This window comes from Athene cunicularia (genome assembly GCF_003259725.1).
Source record: "Athene cunicularia isolate RWA chromosome 10 unlocalized genomic scaffold, athCun1 chr10_part1, whole genome shotgun sequence".
Lineage (NCBI taxonomy): Eukaryota > Metazoa > Chordata > Aves > Strigiformes > Strigidae > Athene > Athene cunicularia.
The window spans coordinates 641872-654646 of NW_020799112.1; the positions used below are offsets into that span (position 1 = coordinate 641872).

Sequence of the window (12775 nt, forward strand, 5' to 3'; positions counted from 1 at the left end):
CTTAGGATGTCCTTGATACAGATCCACGTCAGGAAGGAGGTCTGGTGCTTGTGGAGGAGCTCCCTTTTTAGACAGATATGACAGTACAAAATGCACTGTGCACACAGATGAGGTGGTTTTTTGAATTAATAATGTTTCTAATTTGCTTTCAAAGATAATCCCACAAAGTTACAGCATTGGAAGGCCTAAAGAAGTAAATAATACAGGAAAAACACAACTGTATTAGTCCAGAGGATGCTTGTTTCTCTCAAAACAGTGCCTGCAGTGAAACCTCCCAGTCACCTGAAACCTTTCAATAGCCACATGGCAGAGCTGAATGGCATTACCTTTATTGCTACCTTAACCTTACTTATTTTTTTCTGGTAGCATTCTTTCTTTCTTCCTTCTCTAAATATCTGAGTGTTAAAGCAGTTACTCTGCAACACACTCTAGTTTTATTTGCCCTGCTGTGATTCATGATCAAAAATCTGCTCCTTCATGTTTGAAGGACTGGAATTGCCATCCGGTGGCCATCCAGGCATTTGCATAACTGCTCTGTTTTTGAGAAGATGAATGATGGAGCAGTAGAAGAGATGGAGGTTTTTTGGTCTCCTAATCTTAGACCATATTCCCCAAGAACAAGAATTACTCAGTTATCTCAGCAGCAAATACGCTTCTCTGTACTTAACTATAATTTTCTTTATCCTTCGAATAATTTTCAGTGAGTGGTAGAGTAGCTGCTTTCAGTGTACTTGAAGGCAACATTTCCTTTTATCTGCACTGTTGGACCAAGTCAAAACTCCACGTCATTCTGTGTGAGAGAGTCTTCTGCAGCTGCAGCCCCTCTGTCTTAGCTATTTGTGCTTCCTGTCACGATGTTAAAGCTGGAAAATTAGAGAATTGTGTGATGGATGCAAAAAAGCTGATCAGAAAGGGCTGTGAAATTCAGTGTTAACATCTCATGATTTCTTTTCGGGGGTGAGGATTGTGCTGCACCTTGGAAAATTGCTGGCAGTGGAGAATAGTGCCTGTGTTCTGACTTGTGTGGTGTCACCATTTAGCTCCTTGTCCTGCTCTTCAGCTCAACATTGTTTGGTTAAGGGCACCTTAACATGGAGGAGTTCGTCTTCTGAAATGCCTTAGCCATATTTACTGATTTAATCTTCTGAGGGTTTTTAATGCCAAATTGCACATAGTAGGAATTTCTTCCCTGTGTGAAACCAGCCCGTTGACATAGCGATGTAGTCTGAGTGCAGGTACCAAGCTGTACCCTCTAGTAGTCATCATGATGCCATTGGTTCAAGCTGTGGATTTTGTACATTAGGCAGTAGCAGTTCAGTTATTTTCGCTACAAACACAACATCTGCCAGCATCCTTAAGCCTTTGGCCTACAGGACAACCATCTGTTCTGGTATGATCTTCTTGGAAGCTGCCTCTACTTTGGCAAGCGTCCAGAGCTCAGGCTCCAGCAGCTCCTGATGCAGAAGTGGTTTGGGCATACTTTCCCTGATTTTGTCACAAGCAGCCTCATGTTGTGATACATTAATCCTTCTACCTTTATCTGAGCAGCCTGAGTTCCTGTTGCCCTAGATCCCTTTTCTGTACAGGTGTCTAAAGACTCCCTCAAGCCACCATCAACAATTATCTTAATTTAAATGTGACTGCTATAACAGACTTGGTTTTGTGATGCTTTATATTTGTCTTCGGTACAAATTCAGATTTGCCTTCAGAATCTTTTTCACCATTGTTTTCTAAGTAGTTGGTCATATTTGATTTTTGAAGCTTTTTAAATATCAGTAAGTTGAAAAGCAACTGGGAACATTTTTCCCCTTGCTGACAAATGGATGAGATGACTCGAGCTGATGATGAACAACTTGGCTGGAGGTTGAATTACCTGAATGCCTGTACAAAAATTGTTCTTGCAGCTTAAAAAGAAGTCTTTAACATGGAGTTTATAGCAAATGTAGACATTAGTCTTACAGTACAGACCAGAGGTGATACAAGACAAAGTGGATCAGCTAAAGCCTTCATGTCCTTCCACACAGGCAGAAGAGTTATTCCACTGTATTGAAGATGTTGGCTCAAACTCTTGTCTATGTCCAAGATGCTCTTACTCCAACTGATAGGAGCTGTTGTGAAACACAAAATTACTTTTTTTGTGTTGATCTTAAAGGGCTCCTTTATAGGCAAACTTCTAGATGATGAGCTCATCCAATAGAGGGCTCTTTAGCAAGTTTTTGAAATTCAGACTAATTTTGGTGCATGCTGCAATTTTCATGTAGTTTTGAGCATGGAACGTTTCTTTTCTCGAAAGCAAGGAAATAGGCAACATCCAAATAACAATCAAGACCAGTATTAACTTCTATTTCAACAACATCTGGGCAGTAGGTGAATCTGCATTACTTCCTGTCCCAAGTGCACAGTTTTATTGTGTAATTACTTAAGTCTCTTAATCCTCTCTATGTTAACTCTAAAGTTTTAGAAGCTTTGTAATATTGCATGTTAATGCTTTTGTGGAACATAGGCATTGTTTTGTGCATAAAGTGCAGGTGAGTAACAGTTGAGAAATATAATGTGTGGGATGCATTGCAGACTTATCCTTTTTTTTAATTCTGTGTATAAAAATAGAATATTCTGGAGTGCCTTGAGATATTTGAGTGACACCTGCTACTGAAAATGGAGACTTCTTCCTGTGTTTTTACAGGTATCTGGCTGCACTGTAGTGCTTGCAAGCAAGATTGTATGTTTCTACAACTGTGGTCTGACTTAAAACACAGATATATGACTCAATATTTTTCAGAAATATAGGCTAGTGATCAACTGTGGGCAACCACAGTCCACAAAGTGAACTTGAGACTTGATCCTTTCCAACCCTGACTTTCCTCCTACCAACGTCCAGGGTCACTCTTCAAGGACCAGGAGCTTTGTTGAACAACTCTTGAATATTACTGCCACAAATGAACTTTGTCTTTAAATGAGGCAGTTATTTCTCTTCCAGAGTGCAAGTCTTACTGCTTTTTGTTCTCTACTTACTTAAATGACATCTAACAGTAAAGTCTGTTGTTAGACTTCCAGTCTAGGGTGTTTTATCTTGAAACTTGAAGCATTATGTACAGTCACAAATCTTCAAGTATAGGATAGAACTTTTTTCAGTCAAACTGATTTTAACCAATTTTTTTTTTCTGTTTTAGGAACCAATAAAATCACGTGCACCACAGCTTCATTTAGAATACAGGTTTTATAAACAACTTGGAAGTACAGGTGAGTAAACCTGCCTTAAGCTTATAGAAAGTTTGTGATTTCTTTATTGTCAAACATCACTATCATATTTGTTGTGCAACTCTTACTTGAACTTAGTGATCTGGGCAAATTCTTTTATCATCACACAAGTTTTGAAAGGGGTTTGGTCAGAATAACATCATAATGATACTGGGTAATCATGTGGACCTGGAAACTTGAGTTACTGAGGATTGACTCATGTAGGAAATACCCGTGTGTGTTTGTAAAACATAGGAATCTTTGATGGAGGGAAAGTTATTTATGTATAGAGTGACAGAGTTCAAAAAGGTGATATAGTCTTAAAATCTAGGAAATAGTGTAAGAAGCATAGGCTGTTCTGATAAAAACCTGAAATACTGTTTTCATTGATACTTACACTCTTAAGAGTGTCCAAAAGCCCATGAGCTCAGTATCCTCTGTGACAGCAGTCTACAGCAAGTGTGAGAAGAATATCACAGGGTAAGCTAAAGGTGGTTTTCATTTTTTTATTTTTTTCTGGCAAGCTCTCTGATTTCCCTAATATGGGGCTTGAGCTTGTGTTTAATAGTAGATTTGGATTTTAATTCCCTGCATTTACAGTTGCTTTTTAAATCTATGTAGACTTCTAATATGTGCTGTTTCCCACGTCAAGGATTTCCACAGCCTTGACTACCTGCTGTTTGAGGAAGTCTCTCTGAAGCAAAGACCTTCTCTGCTCCTTCTGTGCCTCAATCATATATTGACCTTGGGCTTTGGCAATTTTCCTGTTACTGCAATTTTTTTTACACATCCTTCTGATTTTATTTTTCCTGTTTTCCCTGGATGGACCTAGCCTCTACTAGCAGAGGATATGCTCTCATATTACCAAAATGCTAAGTTGAGCAGAGTGGAAGATAGATCTGCTCTGAGCTCATAATATGCTGTACCTGAGCAGTAGTCCTGCATTTTTCCTTTTTGCTTGTTCCAATTAATTTTTCTGATTGGTTTCCTTAATTTTGTGTAGCACATCCTCTGGAGGCTAGGTGCTATTGCACTCTACGTTTTGTGGCTTTGCTCCTACAGGATGCAAAGTCTGGGATGTGGGAACTAAGTTAGTTGTCACTATTGGAAACACTAAAATATTGTTGGGGGAGTTTTTTGAACAGAACTTGTCCACTGACGTAAGGTGCTCTTTGCTATGTATTTTGTATTTTGGCAACAACATCTGGTACTGTGCAAAAGCTCCTGATATGTTAATGTCATCCCTTAACCCCAGTTACCCGTGCTTTTGAGACTTTAGGCATTTCTGCTGAAGCCTGTGTAGTAAATAAATCAAACGTAGGTTCACAGAATATGACACTTATTTCTGCCTCTCACTCCCCACTTGAGTTCAGTTGACGCTTGCCATCTCTGTGATAACCCAGAGAATGAATCCCAATCTACTTTTTCTATACCCATCAGCTTTCTACCACTCTTTAAAAGTGTTATTGAGGAATTTTAAGACTGATCTAATGTTGGAGGATTGGCTTAAGTATTTTTAATGGGTTTTCTCTACTTCCTAATGAATGACTTTTCTTAATGACTTTTCATCCTACAACACTTACCCACGCAGGACATTTCTGCCTGGTCTGATACTGTGCACACTAATGGATGTATTTTTGAGTATGCCGCTCAAAAATTTCTCCTGATTTCTCTTCCCTTCATTCTAGGGGGGGAGCAACTGTTATCTCAAGCCTTTTTGCCGGTATTTGTCAAGAGACTGGTGAGAAGCCTCGCGACAAACATGACTTTTATTTCTGTCTCTGTGTGAGACATGGCAAACCCAGCTCTGATAATCTGTTGAACGCTATTAGAAGCTCTTATGCTACAGTTTTGCTAAAACAACTGAAAATAGTCCAGGAGCTCGGGTGGAGGTTGTGAGCCACATCTCTGGTCGCTTCATGAAACTTGGAAGCTGAACAAAATAAATTCTGGTGGAGTCAGACAGCCAGGATGAGGGAGCCTTAACTTGGTGTCTGTATGCCGTGCTTAGAATTAGGGGAAGACTGTCTGTCTTAAAACAGATTGGTGCTAAATATGTGCTTACTTTGGGGAAATAGATGGGTCTGTTCTCAGTGATGTTTTTATTGTCGGGCTCCCCTTAATGGTCCTTGCTTAAAAACTTCAACTGCTCAGACAGCCTTGAACTTCCAGTAAGCAGGACTGGTTATTTGCAGTTATCATAGACTCGCCAATGAAGACTAAAAGTGTCCAAACCCATGGTGTGTATGACTCAGATGAGAACAACAGTAGTGTTGCATGTGACATACTGTTCAATAAATTAGCCAATTAATCTTGCCAAATAACGTGGCTGACTGCAAACCTCCCACCGCTAGCCTAAAAAGTGAGACTAGTGAAAGCATTGCTTAGCACTGCAGTAGCAGCGTGGTCCTCTTGTTAGTGCAACCGCTGCGTTCAATTGCATGTACAACCAGATGGTCTCAGTGAGCAGCGCCTCTATGAGAAGTCAGAATTGTCACTGCCTGCAGCATTTGGAGAAAAAAAAAATAATTTCCTGATGAGAAGGATTTTCATGGTGATTTCCTTCTTCCTGGATGTTCGGAATAAACAATTTTAAATATTACTCTTGGATACTAATCATTGAAGAACTTAAGTTGGCAGAGACCATGGATCAAGTAGGAACCTTCATGTAGGATGCCTTTGTGTGTCAAAAAGTGTATTTCATCTCTAGTATGTAACTGGATGTGTCCTCATGAGGTTAGGACTAGCGTGCTAGCATAGCCAAACAGAAAGGAAGTGTTTTGTGGTAGTCAACCTGTCAGAAGAATGGTCTTGGATGCTAAAGACTTCAGAAAGCTTGGTCATGACTTGCTTGCAACATACCAGATCAAAAACCATAACCTCCAAACTCGGGAGCCTAAAAAGACATTTCATGCGTTTTTATTAAACCCGCTGTGGAAGCCCAACCAGTGTTGTTAAGGGAGCATGAAGTGCTTGATCACACTGGTAGGATAAGTGCTACTTTTGAAGAGAAATTTGCACCTAGCTTTGTAATGCCAGAGCCTGGTCCTGCGGTATGTTACACGGAATACTTTTAGAATAATTATACAGTTCAGTGCCTGAAGGATGTATGTTAGTATTTATTACCTTATTTATTTATTTATTACTTTATTTATTACCTTATATTTATTTATTACCTCCTTTCTTTTTCATTGAAAACTAGTGAAATTAATACTTTTTTTTAAAGCTATTCAGTCTAGTTTTGCATTTTCTTTGGTATAGTTGAACAGAGTAGCAAGTAACCCAATAAACCATGGCTCTGCCAAATGTTTATTCCTGGGATGAGCTTCTGTTTGAGATGTTTCCACGTGAACAGGGGAAGCAGCAGAGTTGTGTGATAGCTGCCTCTTCCTTTTGCAGCTACTCTGTGGCTTCCTGTGGCACATGCTCTATCAACATCGATGTTTAAAGACTTTCTGACAAGGCACCAAAGTTGCATGTTACCTTCCATCAGCACCAGCTTCTTTACCTGCCATGTGATTCATCTGAAGATCACTGAATTAGCTGAGGAGAAGACTGGATTTCTTGTGTCTCCATACATCTTTTCCTATTAGATTATTCCTGTCTCCATACAGCATATTTCCTATTAGATTAAGATATACTGGAGCAGTGGAAAGTTTGATAAAGGGATGTAAACTGTATGAATGTAGCTCTTTGTGGTGCTTCTCAGAATAGCTCAATACCAGTGGATATATCAAATGGATTCTGAATTTAGATTTAGCTAACCAAGATAGTCTTGGTCAGAAGAACCAACTAACAGGCATCTCTGATGCTCTTCTGCAAGAATTGATGCTATCTTTGATGTTTCAATCCTTCCCTGCAGTAAGAGAAAGTAATAGCTCCCCTATAGTTTCCCACCTTGCCTCTCTATATACAGGGGTGTTTGCTTATAGAAATGTGTGTTCTTGATTCTTCCCTGAACTTTTCCACCCACCCAGAAGAAGCAGCAAGGACCTGCTGCACAGTGACCATCTGCTGGTTTCTTCTTTTTCGCTGTGGAATTAAATATTTAATAACCTAAAATAGTGTATGACCACTTTACCTCAATGTACAAAAAAAAAAAAAAAGCAAACCACAGGCATGGAGTCAGACCTGATGGTCAGCCCGTATGGTGTCTCAGGAAATGACAAGAATTCCCTTAGGTTTTAGGTAGTCTGGGATATGATCCGTTTACTGGAGCAGTTTTAACAGTCTCCGTGCAAACAAGTTGTGTTACTCTGTCATCGATCCTGTAAGATACCACTGTCATAATGAACTGTTTCATGGTTGTCTTTGTTGTAAAATCCATGTGTGCGTACACAGGCATCCTGACATAGAGGATTCATCCTGGCCTGAGCCTTCCGCATGATCTCGCTTTACTAGAGGTGGCATAGTAAGTCCTGAATTATTTTTTTCTTGCTAGCACTTACCTGTTTAGGAACACAAGTAGCATGGCTATCCACAAGAAGTCAGGTGTGATGAGTATTGCCCAAAATTAGGCTTGTGCTCTATGACCCTCTTTGAGGATTGCCTGTTCCAGGTGTTCCCCTCCTCCCCAAGGCTGGTTTCCCCAGTTGCTGGTCTTCCTTGCTCTGAGGCTTAGCACAGGTACTTGCATCTGCTTCCATACCTCAGCGACAAGAGGAGCTCCTCTCCAATTTGATGCTTTTACAGCTCTTAGAGCTGCCAGAAGCAGTTCAAGTCTCCAGCATGTTTCCGGTGTTGGATCAGTCACTTGAGTATATCATTTGTTGCCTGTACTTGAAGTTTGTGGAATAAAGGCTTGGCTTCTTAGCATTCATAAAAAATCTTGAATAATCAGACCCTACAGCTTGCATGATGATGAGTGGAGGAGCTCCATCCTCACCATTGGCTGATGTTTGAGTGTCTGGTTCCCCATAATATTGGGGTGGAGAAGATGGTGTTGCCAGAGCAAAACTGAGTTACTTTGGGCATGGCCAAACAGACCCAGCTCCTAGGGCCTGAGATGGTTGCGTTTCCTGAGCAATGTACGAAAAGGCCAAGCTTTTGCTTTGCTTGAACTGCCCCCTGCTCACCCAGCCGCATCCCAGGTCCCTCCTGCTTGGTTTGGGGTGAATAAAGCAGTTCACACAGTTTGCAGGAGTCCTGCCAGGCCCGCTGGGCCACCTTCAGCAGCTGGGTCGTGCTGGTGGCACACTAAGGTCTTAGGAATTGCATTGGCTTTGTCTTGTGGGCTCTTTTTGCTTATTGACCTGGTTTGAGGACCTTCAGCAGGAATGGTTGTCTTGTTTTCCAGATTCTCACCTTTCCTTCAAGTTAAATTCTCCTACAGACTTCACAGGAGAAACATCTCTTCTAGGGTTTTTATTGGAAACTCATCTTTTACCAGCAAGCATTGCCTGTATTTCCCACTCTCTCTCTCTTGCTCTTCGGCAGCCTTTGACTTGAGCTGTTCTTTCCCATGTGTAATGTAGACATACAGGAGTACATGGCCATGCTTTTATCTCCATTTGGACTTTTGACTGCAATCTGCCACAGCTCCTACACATCCTTTTGCATACATTGGTATTTCCAACCAGCTAGTTTGGGTTGCACATGCACTGTTGACTTAACTGCTCTGATTAGTATCTGGGTTGGCACTGGGGGTTGTGTGCAGTGCTGCTCGAGCCTGTAGCATAAAAGGTGGATCCTACTGCTCTCAGCTCTAGTAGAAAATACTTTAAATGGATTTTAAATTTGTGAAGCCTTTTAAACTTAAGACACTGCTATGTTTCCTGCTGTAGGAACCTCTGTATCCTTACTCAGTGCCGTAAGCACATCTCTCAGCTGCAGAGTGTTTAACATCCCTTTGCCAAAGGGAAGCTAAAGGTGCTGTTCATAAACACTTCTAGAAAGCTGGTGTGTTCCAGGGAAGAGAAGCATGACGGAGCTGTCTGCATGCTAGGGCACTGGGCTACCCTGTCTCCTGGACGTGGCAGCAGAGCCCATGGAGCCTCTCCACATCACTTACTGTGCTGCAGGAGGATGGCTGGGTCTTGCTGGCACCTGCCTCTGCAGCTGTAAAGCTGATGCCTCTCCTCATCCAGCTGCTGTCGTATCCAGTGGAGCTCACATACCCATGTCTGCAGAGCCTCTCAATGGAAATGCAAGCCAAATGCTGAGACTTTAGGACGAGCTTTGTCCAAAAGCTGCTTTTTCTCTACAGCTATGCTGATGGGAGGTGGGGGCGGGGGGGAAATGATCTCTTTCTATAAGCCTTGTTTTGCTGGGAAGTTGAGGCAAACATATCTGCTGCATTGATACTTTCAAAGCTTTAACTGGGTTGGGGTTTTTTTCCCCTGAACTCTAAGCCTTCTCTTGAGGTCAGGGAGCCCACTGCTGCATGACTGTTACTGTATCACTCTGAGCCCAGTTTCCCTCTCTCAGGACATGACCATGGCTGAAAAACATCTCCATGCAATCAGGAAACTGCTCTTTAATCTTGTGCTTCCATGCAAATAAATAATTCACCATGGTCCTGGGAAGTATTGACTTTCCAGCAGTGACCAGTAGATGTACAGGAATAAATTTATATATTTTTTTTTTTTACTACATTTCAGAGCATCTCTGGCATCTCTCCCCTGTGGTTGTTAATGCCACAGGTAGTGCCTTCCCTATAAGCTTTGCCTTTGGAAGGTAAAATGGAGTACTGCTTATTTTCAGGTTTCTTTTGACTGCGCTGAGCTGATGATCAAGTCCCTGCATAGTGACAGCTTCTGCCTGTGAGCATAGTGTGAAGAAGTCATGCATTTTTGATTCAGTAGTAGTTTATTTTTATATCAGCAGATGAGTCACACCTTCCCCCACTCCTTCACAATCCCACCTTGGCACATGTGATTCATAGCAGTCCGGTATCAGTGTGCATTGAGTTTCATACAATAGCTCTGCAGCCAGTGCTCATCCCCAGGACAGGTGAGTGACATTGGCAAATGAATGTCAAACATAATGAGCCTCTGTGGTGTCATGGTGGAAAGCAGGAGAGGAGTCTGATATGCTGGAGAATCCTAGGAAATCGAGATGATCTCTGCTCTCCGCAGCCCACGCAATAGCTGAGTCATAGCAGAATATACTGAGTCAGGGAGGGGTATGTCGTTACATATAGAATATAGATGGATTCTGTGGTTTTGTTTTAATTCTTGCTCTGTAAACAAGTTCACTTCTAATGAAATACAGAGTCTATGTGTTTACTTTTGGACCTCTTTCTGTTGCACAACTCACTGGAGTGAAGCAGTCTGTTTACTTGTCAGGAGGTAGGACCAAAGAAGATGGTGGTATAAATAACTGAGCTTTTACATAGTCTAGTCAATATTTGCATATATATTTTTCAATGTAGCTGAGCTGTCTGCTGCTCCATACTCCGTATTAAGTTAGCTTTTCAGGATTGCCTACACTGAGCACATTTTTCTCACTCTGTTACTTGCAACCTGCTGCATGCTTTATGTACCGGCGTCCTTCATAAAGAAATTCTTTCCATGCAGGTTGCACAATGCTGTCATTCACGTAGTAATTAGGTAGGGGTCATTTGGGTAAGACTTGTTCCACAGATGGATGTAAACAAGTCCCTGTGGTGGAGCATGCTGCCAGTACCAGCTATTTCATGAGGAACTTGCTGTGCGCAGAGCTTTTCCCCAAGGGAGCTGCAGTACTGGAGGCCACATAAGTGAGGGTTAATGCAAGATGTCTACACCCCTGTTTAATTACGGAGTGCAAACATACACATTAGCTATTGCTGCGGTCGCTTTAATCTGTAGAAATCCCATTCATATTTGCCACCTTGATGGAAACATTGGTGTGGCCAAGAGTTGAGCTAACAGATCGCCCCATACAGCAAGGTGCTGATTTGGGGCAGGAGAGAGCTGCTGGGTGGGGATTGCCCCTCTGCACCCTGAAGTGGGTTCGTGCTGGCATGTAGCTGACGTGCCCATCACCTGAAGCACGTTTGTGTCCTGCTTCGTTGTATGGAAGGGTTTGTTCATAGCTGTCACGCTACAATGCTCTGAATGAGCACTGCAGCCGCCTCCTTTGAATTATGTGGAAATGCTTTAGACTGTAAGTGTTCAGTTACTGTAAGTATTTAATAAGTGACTTACCTGTGCAAGATGATACAAAACTGACATCCATTTTCATGGAAAGCAGCTTGTGCCTTTGGGTCACATCTCATGTTTATTCATTTCCCTACTTCAGATCCCTGCGATAGACCCTAGCACTCCTTTTAAGCTGTGGGGTTAATTTTCTATCAGTGAGGAAAAACTTTTCTCCCTTCATTCTCAAATCTTGAGAAGAAATGTGCCATTGACAATAGGTTTGAGATGCCTCAGCAGGGAGACATGGTTTCATTAATCTGAAAATGGCCTTTTTAAACAAAAAGTGTAACACATGTAGAGGTCCCTCATGCTCAGCTGCATCCTCAAAGAATGGTGATCAGCAGCTTCATTATAAAGTCAGGGTAGTCCAACGAACTTTTGAACTTGAGGCATCTCTGACTTCAGAGCTTTTGAATTGCAAAGTAAAATGTAGTGGATTACTGTAACACACCCAGTAAAAGCCTGCCTGCTTTCAAAGCTGGCTTGCTGCTGATCTCTGGAGAATAATATTTTACTGTTTAAAAATACTTGGGGTTTTTTTAATGTGGCAGTTCCCTTGTTAGGACGGGCTTCCTGAATGTGCACATTTCAGCATCTCTTTTAACATCAGAAGTTTTGACTTCCTTGGGCTAAATTTAGGCTTTGTCAATTGGCAGCTATCAGATGCTTTTAAAGCAAGGCCATTAATACTTGAATATGAGATTAGGGCAGTTTCCTTTTTATATTTCAAAAAGTCTTCATACATCTCTTACTCTTCCGGTATTCATTGCAGTAATCACAAACCAAAACCCAGGAACACGGGGCAGTGTGCAGAGGGGAACGGCAAGATGCTGGGAAGCTGAAAAATGCCTTTCTGGCAGATACTTCTCCTTGAAGTCTGACATGCCGTGCAGTGGTGGTTATAAATCTCACAGTTGAACTTATCTGAATCATCCCAGATGCCTTGTTGGGTTCTTCTGATAGCAATGTCTACTAAGAGCGGATTGTGTGATGTGCTGCTGGCCCAGAGGCCAGAGGGACAGGCCATTTAATCATGAAGGTCTCTGTGCTGCTTCTGGGGTCTTTTAGTGAACTGAAATCTCTGTCATGCTTGCTAGCAGCCCGGGTTGTGCTTGGGACTTTGAGTGCCTCAGCCATTTGAGTGAGGAGGTGAAAATACTCCATGTTTGAAGATAACCTTTGGAATTTATATTTACAGTGAATGGAAAATCCAGTTTGGTAATTAGGGCCATGATAATTAATAAGGATGGAGCAACCGGTTAGCCTTGTTGTTCTGCTTGTCCCCCTTTCCTAGCCCTCTTATGAAAATTTTTTAAGCTGTTGGGATGCTGCACTTAAAAACTAATTGAGGTCTAGAGGTCTCAGTTCCTTTTCTAGAGGGCTGATATGTCAGGTGTTGAGTACTGCTTCAATTC

At 41.8% G+C, this 12775-nt stretch overlaps 1 protein-coding gene across 2 annotated transcripts in view; it reads left to right on the top strand.

Annotated features, from left to right (window-relative positions):
* Positions 1-12775, top strand: part of CSNK1G1 (casein kinase 1 gamma 1) — a 91592-nt gene that overhangs the window by 36188 nt on the left and 42629 nt on the right. For both annotated transcript variants that reach the window (XM_026855610.1, XM_026855611.1), the window contains exon 4: positions 3171-3240. In XM_026855610.1, coding sequence (XP_026711411.1) covers positions 3171-3240 — 70 coding nt within the window. The remainder of the gene's footprint in view (positions 1-3170; positions 3241-12775) is intronic.